Source organism: Labrus bergylta, chromosome 5 (assembly GCF_963930695.1).
Source record: "Labrus bergylta chromosome 5, fLabBer1.1, whole genome shotgun sequence".
NCBI classification, from domain to species: Eukaryota; Metazoa; Chordata; class Actinopteri; order Labriformes; family Labridae; genus Labrus; species Labrus bergylta.
In genome coordinates this window covers 9,316,735-9,329,939 of record NC_089199.1, presented here as the reverse complement: position 1 = coordinate 9,329,939, position 13,205 = coordinate 9,316,735, and the positions used below count along the sequence as shown (strand labels likewise).

Here is a 13,205-nt window from a genome sequence, read left to right as displayed (position 1 = left end):
TAAAAGCATTGTTATTTTGAACAACGTTGCACATCTTGAAGTTTATCAATTCCCTGTGCAAGATGTCATTTTGAGATAAAGATGGAGGTATAAGCCATGTTGGCTTGTCTCCTGTTGGTATAAAAAATGAAAGTAAGTTGATTTCTTTGTATTCTAACTGCTCAAACAGAGTGATTCGTTGGCAGGACAGAATTGGGACATGGGATGAGTGGAACATTAAAAAGTGAATGTTTGCCAATGTGTTGTTGTGTCTTTGCTGTGGACCTCACCTTTTTCCTTTCCAGGAGAGATGCGTGTCCAACTCCTTAACCAGACTATGCTTGACCTCGGTCTCTATGACGACGGACCCTACGAGGTGGCAGATCAGAAACAGCTTAATGCCCAGCTCATCCCTGTGCCCCACCACAGTTACCTGGGTAGGATCTGCCCTCCCTGCTCACTGCTGCCTCTGCACAGGAGAGAAAGAGAGGGCCCCGGGGGAGGGGGCGACACCGGGGCTCAGACTGTACACGGACATGTTCTGCTGTGAATCACAGGATCTAATAAGAGGAGCAAACTACCTCTAACTGGTCAGGATTATTTCTGGATGAGCATATCTGTGTATGACTCACACGCACCCAGCCCTAAATCTGACTACAGCTACATTTTTGAACAGTTTCCCATGTGAATGTATGTGGGTGGACATGTGAAAATTGTCCAGTGGTTACATCGGCCTGGCTTGAATTCTTATGATGCCAGTATTAGCTCAACTAAGCCTCCTTCTTTTTTGAGCAAAAACAAGTGAGGATATTCTGATTCCAACCTCCCCACCTCTTCTGAAACAAACTTGTCAAATACTTCTTACAGGGATGGGAAGCAGCAATAGGGTACAATCTGAGCCTGTGATGTCGTCCCTCCACCAGGTACCAGGTGGTTTTGCAGGAGAAAACCACTACAGCACCACAAAGACAAAAAACAATCAGTCACAGCCTGTCTCACCTGCACCTCCCTCTCCTCTTTTCTCTCTTTTTTCACTCTTTATTTCTCCCCTCACCATTTCACCACCCGATCACTTCCCTCCTACACACCTCCCCTCTGTCTCTCTCTCTCTCTTTCTCTCTCTCTCTCTGTTCCTCTCTCGGGCCATAGGGCTCTTGTTCATGGCTAGCCCCATTGAAGATGCACTGCTGTACAAAACTCTGGAGCCCTCCAGCCGGCCCACACCGTTTGAGGATGTAGCTCATAATAGCTACTTAGGTTTGTAGGCTTGAGGTGTTTTTGTTTGGAGCAAACTGGGCTTGTAGTGGAAGTAGTCCTTCACTCTTCTCCGCCTTTGTCCTTATCCTTTCTGCTAATTCCAACTCGTGTCTATGTATATAGATTGTTAGTGTGTGATCTATGTACTTCTTGGGATTGATCACCTTTGCAGTTACAAAGAGACAACCATCAAAGCTTTGCTAAACAATGACTTTTTTAAATGTTATGATTTAAAATGTTGTATTTTTTCATTATGTTTATTTTAATTTTCTGAAACTGGCTAGTTATTCGCCAATGTAAGGGAGATGGTTTTCTCTTTGAGTAGCAGCAGGGTGTTTGTCTGTCAATAGATATCTGTTTTTTGTAGTGTGTCGAAGTCGGTCTGCATGTGTGTGTGTTGGTAAGAAGCTTAACAGGTGGTGGTGGTCTTCTGGTCCGTTGTTCTTGTAGTTGTACTGACAAGGTTTACTAAAAACAGAACTTACTGTCTACTAGCGTGCTAACATTCTGATGTTCAGCAGCTACAATTCAATGTTTACCGTCATAGTTTAAGTAGTTAGCATGCTAATCATTTCTAGTTAGCACTTAAATCAAAGTATACTTACAGTTGATGGAAATGCTATTTGTTCGTCATGTTTTTGGTCACATATCAAAAAATCGGGCACGATCTGAGCCACAACAATTGCAAGTTGACCAGATGATGTTGCTAGATGAAAAGATGAGGAGCCCCCGCAGATATTTTTGGTCATCTAGAAGGGGTAGTGAAAAAACAGCTATTTCCAGGGCGATACGTGAAATAGCTTTTGACACATTTGAAGTTAAAATCACAAACTGCAACCTCATGGTGAGAGGAAAGCTCAAAGACGTAACAGTTGTTAGAATATATCCTCTGGGAACCATGAGTGTCACCACTAAATCATCTTGTAGATGATTCTTCAATCCAAACTTCGACCTGCAGGTGGCGCCAGAGGGAAGTGACACGATTCTAAAAGTCCCCTCATGGGAATATGAGTTTATGGAAATTCTATGGATTTCTATCACACAGTTGTTTGGAGCCTTTAAGTCTGAAAGAAAAGGTTGGATTAAAGCTTGTTATGTCAACATGGTTTGTTTCGAAAGTTCTGTGTTGAAATGCGTCCTGGGCCTAGCACGACATATTTATTGTTATTGCAGGGAATCCAGTTATTACTCTTCACTAAGTGTGAGGATCTGCCATAAATCTCTTTATTCACATACCGCTTACCCTCCCGTTCTCCATATTGAGCCGTCTCCTTGACAACACTAATTCCCACATGACCTTTTAGCCTTCATTTATTACTCACATGCTTCCATTGATCCTAACCAGATGATGCGGCACACCTTTGCATGCTAACTTAAAATCAGAGAGACAGTGTTGGAGCCATTTCTCAGTATTATTTTTTTGCACTATAATTAATTGCAATGTGTCAAAGGGGTTTAGTGGTTTTCCTCTTTTATGGTTTAATACAACAATACGATTCCGGAGAGCAGGGTTTTGCTATGAGAACGCAAACATGTTTTTTACCCCCATTAAGGCCAAATCAAATCCAATCATAAAGAAAAGAAAGACAGACGTTTCTGAAGGGTGTTTGGCTGTCTGCCAGGTTTTCAAATGCAACAACCAGTTGAAGGGTTGTTAAAGTAGTAATTAAAAAAAAACAAGATAGACAACTGTTCTTGTTATTTATTTTCACAGTGTAATTAAAAACATCGAAGCTCATTATTTTCAGTCTTTATTGTTAGGTAAAACAAAGTGCATATGGTTAAAAAACCATACTTTTGCACATAATGTATTATACATTTTTAAAAAGTAAACATGGGAACATATGAATAGTCTAACCAGATAAGCACAAATTAATGTACAATATGTGCCACAGTCACAGTGCAAAGACTTGAGTCGGTGGGGATCAGGACGACTGCAGGGACTCTTTAGAAAACCTTCAGCTGCATAAAGCTTTCAGTCCCCTTTGATTTTATAGAGGCGACCTTGTAGCGAGCCTGTGTGTTAAAAAGCCACCCCGTGTGGAAAAAGTAGCACCTTTGTCTCTGTCCATCAGCTTTCACAGGAGCTGCCATGCAGACTGTTGCATTCCACACCTGCCACCCTGGAGCTGCTCACTGTTTGTCTCTGTTATGTCCCCCACACATCCCCCCCTGCATGTTTACTCAGGGCCACAAAATGCCCCCCTAACCCCACCCCAACCCAACCCAACCCAACCAGACCTGTCTAAATGTCCTGATAGATTCTCCTCCTCCTTTTCACACCCTCTGCATGGTTTTAAACTGCTGAAGCAAATGCATGCGGTTGCTTCTGCTTAGGTGAAATGTTTGATATGATGTGCTATTTTTTACAGCTACATTTGAACATTTTAGCACAATGCTGTTATGAAGCCCACACACATACACACACACACACTTGTTCAACCCTTTTCTTACCCTGATTTATATGCATCCTCACATTCCTCCACACACACAGACACAGACACACACCCAACACCCACTCAAAAGAGGAATAGCTTCAGGATATAAATCTGATTAACGTCGGCCCACTATGTTTACATTGTGCCTTCTCTCGAGGCAGCCGATACAAAGCATTAGCATCATGAATCTCATGAGACATTAGGAGAAGCTCCATACATCTCCCCCTGTTAACGTCACAACCAGCATTTTTTCCTCCAACCATTGGAAACACAAGCATACCACTATAGCAAACACAGCACACAGGACATTTACACCCATCATGAGTTTGGCATTAAATCAATAGTCACTTAAGGCACACATTTCATTAGTAAGAAGATGAGCAGACTTTGCTACACTGAGACGAGATGATCCTCTGAGCCCCATGGTCAATACTAACCCCTGACCCTCTCCTCCATCCTGTCCTCTACCTCCTTCCTCTCTCTTTCTCTCTTTTTACAGGGTTTTCCGTTGACTCGGCCATGGGGATAATGAGCCTCAGGGAGCTGACCTTCGTAGCGGGCGCACCTCGGGCCAATCACACAGGAGCAGTGGTGCTGCTGAAGAAGGATAACGTGTACCGGCTGGTGCCACAGCACATCTTCTGGGGGGAGGAGCTGGCGTCTTCATTTGGGTACTCGGTGGCTACAGCAGACCTGAACAGAGACGGGTGAGGAAATACTGGGGATACACAGGAGTGACCATTGTTGGGAATAGATAATCAACAAATGTTTTTTTTCTTTAAATATATTATTAATTCCTGAGGGGAGATTCTGGTTTACACTCTGTTATTGAGAGACATGCTTCTCACACCCGAACACGCACATACACAAACAGGACTTGCGGACATTAGTGGAGAGATGTCACACTACTACATCACTGTGCATGAAACTTTTTGCATGAAAGCAAACAGGAAATGTCAAAGTATTCCCTTTTGCAGAGCACTTGCAGTGCAGTTGAGAGTTCGGTGCCTTGCCAAAGGGCGCCTCGGCAGTGCCCTGGCACCTCTCCAGCTACCAGATACAACTGCCACCCCCTGTTTAAGCTGTAGAGGAAATACCAGAGTGAAAATATTTGATCACATTTTAAAGTTTGACATTCAACATTTTACTGACGGAAAAGTATGTAAAGAGTTTTCAGCAAAATGTGCTCTGCATTTCAGAACATACAGCAGGTCCCGTCAGTGTACTCATAGTTCTGGTTAAGTGGAGAACTATTATGGATAAAAAATAATGTACAATATATAATATAGTATGTAATTGCAGCCAGTGGATGTGGAGCTACTTAAACTGCTTAAACTACTGCTAGTTTTGTCCTGACAATTGAATTTAACCAGCTGTGAAATAAAGGCAGCAGTAGAGCTTTTACCTCTGAACTAAAAAGTAGCATAAAAAGCAGATGGAAATACGTAAGATGTACAACTGCCCCAAAAATGACATGAAGTACAAAACTGTACATGACTAGATTTAAAAAGTAGTTTTCTGCTTCTGATATAACAATGTAATAACAAAAGGGGTTAAGATAAAGAGAAAGCATGGGTAATAAGTTCTGAAAACTTTATTTCTGAAATTGTGGTATTAGATTTTAATTCTATGTCTCTGTGTCTCTAGCTGGACCGATCTGATTGTTGGAGCTCCCAACTTCTTCGACCGTAAGGCAGAGATTGGTGGAGCTGTATACGTGTACCTGAACCCCTCCGGTCACTGGGACGACCAGGCTCGGCCCATCCGTCTCAACGGGACCTACGACTCCATGTTTGGAATGACGGTCAGCAACATCGGAGATCTGGACCAGGACGGATACGGAGGTGAGAGTGATGGTTTGTCACATGGTTCATCGCTGCCTGGTTGAGCTTTCGTATCTCACTTACATAGCCCCATAAGGGAAAAGGACTGAAGCACTTAAATTTCTGCCCATTTTGTTTTGTTTTGTTCTTTATTTGAAATGTGAATTATTATTTTGATTCTACTTTTTCCATCATGTGTTCAGACATTGCTGTGGGGGCTCCATTCGATGGAGATGGCAAAGTTTTTATCTACAGAGGCTCGGATGCAGGAATAGAAACAAAACCTGCTCAGGTGAGTCGCAACTTTCCGCTTTTCACTTAGAAAACTGGAAAAAGGAAGAGACAACGAAGAATAATAAAGCCGAAGGAAGAAAGAAAAAAATTGACCTTGTGATTATGCGTTTTTTTGTCCCGTCAGGTGTTGGATGGCCGTGACTTTGACGTGAGACGTTTTGGATACTCCATCTCAGGTGGTTTGGATATTGACAATAATCAATACCCAGATCTTGCAGTGGGCTCTCTCAACAATTCAGTGGTTCTCTTCAGGTGAGAACATTTTTATTTGAAAAGTGTAAAGGTCTAACATTAAGCTCTGTAGCTTTAAATAGTGTGTAGCTGTTGGAAATTCCAATAGGCAGACATGGAAGTATGGACATGAAATATACATTGTGTTTTAAATCATAATCCTGCATGTTTGCTATTTATTCTTTAACTGATCTTTTTTCCCACGGACATGTTTTGTGTCCTTCAGGTCCCGTCCAGTCATCCATGTGATTAGAGATATATCTATTGACCCTTATTTCATTGATCTGGAACAGCACAACTGCAATGACAGAGAAGGAGTCTGGTGAGAACTTGATATAACAGAATCTGCAAATGTGTTTTTTTTTTCTACACGGGTTACTGTGACAAAAAAAACTCTTAACACAGCTAATTTCTTTCACTCTCCACCGTCTGCCTTTTTTTAGCGTGGAGGTCAAGGCCTGCTTCACCTTCACAGCCCACCCAGAACACTACTCGCCACACATGAGTGAGTCCCAACCTGCTCTCATCTGGGTCTTCAGGAGTCATTTCTATTTACAGTGAAGAGTAACCGTATCTGTGTAGTAACATTAGACCTTATTTTGATTAAATCGCAGCTGTGTAATGCTGTATTCCCTCAGATGGACGTTTCATATATGTTGGGCCCCTGGTGGGCTCTTTAAGTGCTCTCTGTGTGTGTCCTGACATTTCAATGCCGCCGCCTCTTTCCATGCATCGCTCCTGTCTTTCTCCTTTCAAGCTCTGCTGGTGCACTTTGAAGCCGATGCGGAGCGCAGGAAGTTGGGACTCCCTCACCGTGTTAACTTCCTGGGTCGCAGTTCTCTGGAGCCAGAGTACACACAGACAGAGGAGGTGGAGATGCATCGGCAGCGTCATCCTGTGTGCACCACTGCTCTCTTCCAACTTCATGTCAGTAACAAAGATTTGTTCTTGAGAAACATTAACTTTAGGTATTTATTGTGGCGTTAAAACAATGTGTTTTTATTACTTTCAGAGGTTCTTTTTCAACAGTAACCTGTAATTTTATTCATTTAGTCTTAAAGCACACAATTGATGAATCTAATAATCTTTAAAAGGTGGAGCAAATGCTTTTTGATGGTTTGAAACTGGTTGTGAGATTTGGGACCATTCACCAGTTTACTTTTCTATCAATATTTTAAGGTCCACACACCAGAAGCCGCTCCAATGAAATTTAATTTAATGAAAAATTACCACCTGTAACGTGTCAAGCCCTCGCCCCTTCATCAGACATATTCACTATTTGGAGCAGCTTCTGTTGTGCGGACTATTTTTCTACCTTTGCATGTTTTTTGTTCAGCACCCAGCACTTAAGTTTTCGGAATGTGTGTGCTGTCGATATTTTTGTATAAATATTTTAACTAATACAAATCCCAAAGCTGAAAAAAATAAAATAAAATCTAACTCCTTGGCTAAATATTTTGTATAATAATCACTTTAATAATCTCTAACCTTGCAGGAGAACATACGTGACAAACTGCGTCCCATCTCATTGGCTATAACTCACACCATCAAGCCTGTACCTCCACGCAGACACTCGGGGACCAAGAGGCTGGAGAAGCTGGCGCCTGTGTTAAACGTTTCCCCCTCCAACACGCTGCACTCTGAGGTCTGAAACAAAAAGGAAGAACAAGTAGTTCATGGTTGGGATTCATTTTATGGACCGCACATGACCGAAGATTGGTGGTTTAACAAGGGAGGCTTTATGAGACACTTCAAATCAGTTGTTGTTAATCGCAGTTATCCAGGCTCGTTCAAGGAAAGAAACTTAGCACAATGACAATACACAAGGAGATTCTTTGGTTCTGTTACTTTTGTTGGTTGCATATAATAAGCCTCAGTTAAATATACACTTCTTCTTCACACTTATGAGAAACTTTTACCTGAGATGTTTTTGAGTCAGCATCTTTTCCTGGAGCCTTTGCTGATTCATCTTCTTATCTTCTCACGTAAACATCCACAGGCTGTATTACTGTATTTTTCCCTTTAGTCTCTTTAAAATCCGTTGCTTAATAGACATTTCATTCATTTTGAAAATTGGAAAAACAGTTTCTCTGGAGCCTAAGTGACAACTTTCAGTGATTGATTTTTTTATTCCCCCTAGTTTCAAAAATAACTTTTAACCATAACAGACAAAGAAAACTACAAAACATCTACATTTATGAAGCCATGCACAGTGATTTGTTTTTGTACCTTGGCTTCAAAATGACTCTTTTTGCTATTAAATTTCAGTTTATTGATTGATTGCTGATTATTTCATTCCTAAATTCAGTCACTGCTTAATGTAAAAGTATCCAGCATGAATCCTGGTAACTTGCATATGAAACCTGGAAATAGATATAGCATGCACTTTTACCGATCAGAACACGTCTTTTCAGAACTGCTTTTTTGTCGGTAATGTTAGTTTTTGTGTCATTATTTTAATGTTTCATTCCTTTCATTTGCTTCGTCTTTATGTAACTCTGTAAGGTTGTCATTAAGTATTTTTATAAGCGCTCAATAAATAAAATGTATTCTTGAAAAAAAAAGATTAATAGATTGAAGTAAAAACTTCCTGTCCGTCTCGTTTTCCCTCTGAAGGTGAACTTCCTGCGTGAAGGATGCGGCATTGACAAGATCTGCCAGAGCAACCTGAAGCTGAGCTACCAGTTTGGAACAACACCCATAACCTCTGACCTCTTCACCCCTCTGCCAAAGTTAGTATCTGCAGATCCCAGTTTGTGTGAGCTGCTCGCCTTTATGATCTAATGGTTGAGTCTCCCTGATGAACAAAGGAGTAAATGTCTGAAGTATTTTAAATCAAAGCACGAGGGATTTTACAACTGAATATAAAGAGCTAATGTTCAAAGAAAACTGTTGTTGAAGAATTCAGATCTGTTAAGTAATAGTTGTTAAACTATAGTGTAGAAATAGTCTTTAATCGCTGAGGCATTCATGTAAACATTACTTACATGTTGCAGCTGATAAAGGGAAGCTAATTTAAATTATTTTATTAGTCTGGGTAGCTTGTTAGATTCCTGATAATACAGAACTAATTTAGCTAAGCCCTTTATTAATACATCATAATGCTAAATATAAATGTATCATTATTATGTTGAATATAATTATCTTAATATGCAAATTAACCAGTCACTGTGTTGATGTTGTGTAGCTGATATATATCTAAAAGTCATTACTTGATTGAGACAAGTTTAATATAAATAAACTTCAACGATTCTATTTAATCTGACCTTCTTTTGTCTTCCCCTTCACATAGAGACGAGGATGATGTGCAGGTGTTCTCCCTGTCAGATCATCGCCTGGTGGTGCTGGAGATCACCGTCACCAACATGCCTTCTGACCCCCTGCACCCCGAGGAGGACGGAGATGACGCCCACGCCGCTCAGCTTCTCATCACCCTTCCTGACACTTTGTCGTATTCCGGCTCCAGGATCCCACCGCAGGTATGGAACTCTGACCGGAAAAATCTCTTTTGTAACAAGTCATGGATAAGTGGATTATTGTGGCAGACACACTGTTCTTTGGATATCTCCTACTCACTGATAATATTTATTTTGATCTGGATCGACTTCTAGATGAGATGTCAAGCCAACCAGAATGGCTCGCAAGTTGAGTGTGACCTTGGAAACCCTGTGAAACGAGATACTAAAGTAAGTAATATGAACAATGTTGTAACATTTAATTTACCTCAAAGTGAAACAAACTTTGCTTTAATATCAATGTACGTGCTGCCTTTTTAGCTGAAGTTCACCATCAACTTGAGCATATCCAACATCACAATTGAGACCACTGAGCTGACAGCAGATCTCTTGTTGACAACGTGAGCCCTTCACACCCTACACATTATGTTAGACTACCTGTGTTACTTCATGGACATTAAGTTGTTGAAACCACAACGACATAGTCATCTCAGTGTTTTCTCACTGTTCTGTCCTCAGTATCAGCGAGCAGCCTGACCTGGAACCAGTCACAGCTTTTGCTAAAGTTGTGATAGAGCTCCCTCTGTCTGTTAGCGGGTGAGTTACACCTTCACTGTTTCTCCATCTATGTTTATGACTGCATGTGGCTCAAACAGCCTGCTTAACTTACTTAGTAAAATAACATTAACATACACATTTACCTCTGCTTCTCACACAGATTTAAACTCATTGGCACCCTGTTATTCCTTGTTGTGTGACTTAAAGCACATGGATTCAGGGGGGTTAGGGTTGCGGTCTGTTCCACGTTAACGTTTACACTGAGATATTCAGGATAATGTTACATTTTTTGACACAATTTATAGAAAGATGTGTGGTTGGCTCCTATAAGGGCTGCTGTGTGTTAAGGCGGGTCAAACTTCTTGCTCTCTAACACTGTTAGTGATTAGGGTTTGTTTTATTTAATTTGTACACCATTGTAAACCATTGCCACACACCACAGCATTTATAGCCTAAGCTGATTTACAATGCCTGTCTCTAGTCTAGATGGAACTTCAAAGTACATAAAACTCAACAACAGGATGCAGGATACAAACTATCATACAATAAGATAAAGTAAAACAGGACCACAAGACTGAGTCCTCTTTAAGTACTGTTTCAGTTTGAGTTCACAGAACATTTTGTTGACAAAAAAACCTAAATATAGTTAATCATGTCTCTGGAGATCTCATGGGTTAAAGCAGCTCAGCTAGCGGTTCTTCTATAAAAATAAAAATGGAACTGCTGTCATCATAGACTGTTGTGTGTACCCAGCTGTCTGAGCCTCTAATGTTGCTGTTTTACTGCAGGCTGGCTCATCCTCACCAGCTGTTCTTCAGCGGGACAGTGAGGGGAGAGAGCGCCATGAAGAGCCTCGACGATGTCGGCAGTCCAGTGGACTTTGAGTTTGTGGTGAGAAACCGGCCTGTCTCTCACTCAGCAAACTATTTCCACTATCAGTATGATGTATCTGTATTTCACAAATATCATGCAAGAAAGAAATCAGCCAATCACAGTTTGTTTTCTTGTTGTTTTTTTTATATTCAGGTTGCTAATCAAGGACAAGCTCTGCAGACGCTCGGCTCAGCTTTTTTAAACATCATGTGGCCTTACGAGCTGGCCAATGAGAAATGGCTCCTGTATCCTGCTAGCTTAAAGTTTGAGGGTCACCCAGACACACAGTGCACCCAGACACGGGCGCTGAATCCTTTGGAGTTGGAGTGGAGCTCCTCAGTTGCAGCTCCTTCACAGCCTGTCAATGAGGGGGTAAGCAGTGATGAGCTTTCGTATAACTTTGAGTGGACATCTTATATTAAAACTACCTGAGACAACTTGTTTAAATCTAAAGTAAACTTAGGGTAGTCTGTATGTACTGTTACAGTCTATTCAATAATTTGTTTTTTTTGCTGTGGACAGTTCTCAAACTGAGTGAACTGATGTGAAAGTATCTTATTGTAGCTTAGCATAGGAGCTGGTTAAAAAATCTGAGAGACACAGTTAGGGAACTTCCTCATACTTGCTTGTGAATCACACGTCCATCATTTGTGAATTCCTCAGTTAAGAAACTAACAATTCAATGAGGGTATTTTGATCAACTTTCAGTTTAAACTGACCTTCTACTTTAGTTGGTTTCTTTTATTGAATACATTTCTGTTATTCAAAGTGTTATGCATGCAAAAAATATAATTCTGAGATGACAAAAGAACTGGTATTGTTTTCATGAACTCTATAGCATTCTCCATCCAGTTAAAACAAATGTAGAAAAGGAGTGATGACATTTTTAAAGGGCATTTTCTGTGAGCGTTACATGTGAACTTACATGACGTCGTCATTAAGAATTGAATCGTAACATTATCATTGTTCATTTCTACACAGCAACATTATGGTAACATGACGTTTGAATTCTTTCTTTTAAGCGTAGATGAGTTATTTTAAGAGACTGATCTAGCTCTGCATGTATGAATGTGTCTCCTCCACCAGGGTGGACGGAGGCGCCGCTCCCACTCAGAGGAGGAAGGTCAAGTGATGACCAAAGGCAGCGTGGGACGAACTACTCCAGCTGTGGCAGCTTCAGAGAGACGCAAGTCACTCAAACTGGTAAGCGATAGACGAAGAGATGCCAAAAGATGATGCGATCTCAGGTTTTTATTGACTTCTTCTTTTACATGCTTTACAGGTTAACACGTGTAAAATACAGACGCACAGAACAATTGATGCATGATCTGACCTTCAAAGCTGCTTAAGTTCTCTAAAAAAAATCCCCAGAGTGCTCAGTTTCCTTTTCGTCCCTCTAGGATTGTCTCTTGGGGTCGGCCCGCTGTGTCGTGTTTCAGTGTCCGCTCCACAGCTTCTCTGGTAAGGCCGTCGTCAGGATTCACGCCCGCCTGTGGAACAGCAGCTTCATAGAGGTAAAAAAAACCAAAAAAACATCCTGCAATCATTACATCAGCAACCAGTGATCATTACACTCCACCTCAGCCTCAGTCCAGCTGTTACAGCTGCTGCTGGAATCACACGGATCTAATGCAAGTCAATCAATGAAAACTGCAGCAAGTACAGGAACAGAATGATTAATGAGGCCTGTCTGAAGGCTTTGATGTTCAGACAGTCAGCAAACACGTGAATACAGCTGTCAGCTTGGACCACTGGATCGCCTGCAGCTGCCGGTTTAATATTCAGCTGGAGATCCACGAGGCGAAAAAGAAGTACTGAACCCAGCGTGGTGTTTACTTCCCCCATGAACATCTTTTTAAATGTTTTTGACGATCTAACGGTGGCTACGTGGTAGAGTCGATTATATTTCAACTGGAAGGTCAGGGGTTTGATCCCCAGCTGCCGCAGCAACATGCCCTTAGGGAAGTCTATAAACCCCAAATTGCTCAATATGTCGATGAATGGGATTAGCAAACACACTTTGTAAATGGACACTTTTCAAAGCGGCCTCTGACATCACATTGTGTGAATGTGAACATAAACATACATTTTATAACTTCATTTAGTTAGTTAGTTTAAGTCGGTCTTATTGTCATAGTTGTAGCCATCTCAACTATTATACTGAATGTTATGATTGAAAATGTTGGTGACAAAAAGAAGAATGCCTAAAATGGCCCTTTAGCGTAAAAGTAGTTCATAGGATGTGACGAATTCAACCCAAAGTCTTTACTTACATTTTATTGGTTAAGATTTGAATA

The 13,205-nt window shown here is 41.1% G+C and overlaps 1 protein-coding gene across 3 annotated transcripts in view; it reads left to right on the top strand.

Annotated features, from left to right (window-relative positions):
• Nucleotides 1–13,205, top strand: part of itga7 (integrin, alpha 7) — a 35,266-nt gene that overhangs the window by 17,756 nt on the left and 4,305 nt on the right. For 2 of the 3 annotated variants that reach the window (XR_010666408.1, XM_029277881.2), the window contains exons 5-22: nt 285–416; nt 4,174–4,381; nt 5,322–5,518; nt 5,701–5,789; nt 5,916–6,043; nt 6,249–6,344; nt 6,466–6,527; nt 6,780–6,949; nt 7,518–7,667; nt 8,639–8,754; nt 9,315–9,501; nt 9,634–9,708; nt 9,799–9,878; nt 9,997–10,074; nt 10,824–10,926; nt 11,062–11,280; nt 11,995–12,111; nt 12,309–12,422. Coding sequence is in view for 2 of the 3 variants with exons in the window: in XM_029277881.2 (XP_029133714.2) it covers nt 285–416; nt 4,174–4,381; nt 5,322–5,518; nt 5,701–5,789; nt 5,916–6,043; nt 6,249–6,344; nt 6,466–6,527; nt 6,780–6,949; nt 7,518–7,667; nt 8,639–8,754; nt 9,315–9,501; nt 9,634–9,708; nt 9,799–9,878; nt 9,997–10,074; nt 10,824–10,926; nt 11,062–11,280; nt 11,995–12,111; nt 12,309–12,422 (2,321 nt within the window). In the remaining variant the exon portion in view is untranslated. Of the gene's footprint in view, nt 1–284; nt 417–1,128; nt 1,237–4,173; nt 4,382–5,321; nt 5,519–5,700; nt 5,790–5,915; nt 6,044–6,248; nt 6,345–6,465; nt 6,528–6,779; nt 6,950–7,517; nt 7,668–8,638; nt 8,755–9,314; nt 9,502–9,633; nt 9,709–9,798; nt 9,879–9,996; nt 10,075–10,823; nt 10,927–11,061; nt 11,281–11,994; nt 12,112–12,308; nt 12,423–13,205 lie in introns of all 3 variants that reach the window. The other variant, XM_065954689.1, reaches the window with a different exon arrangement.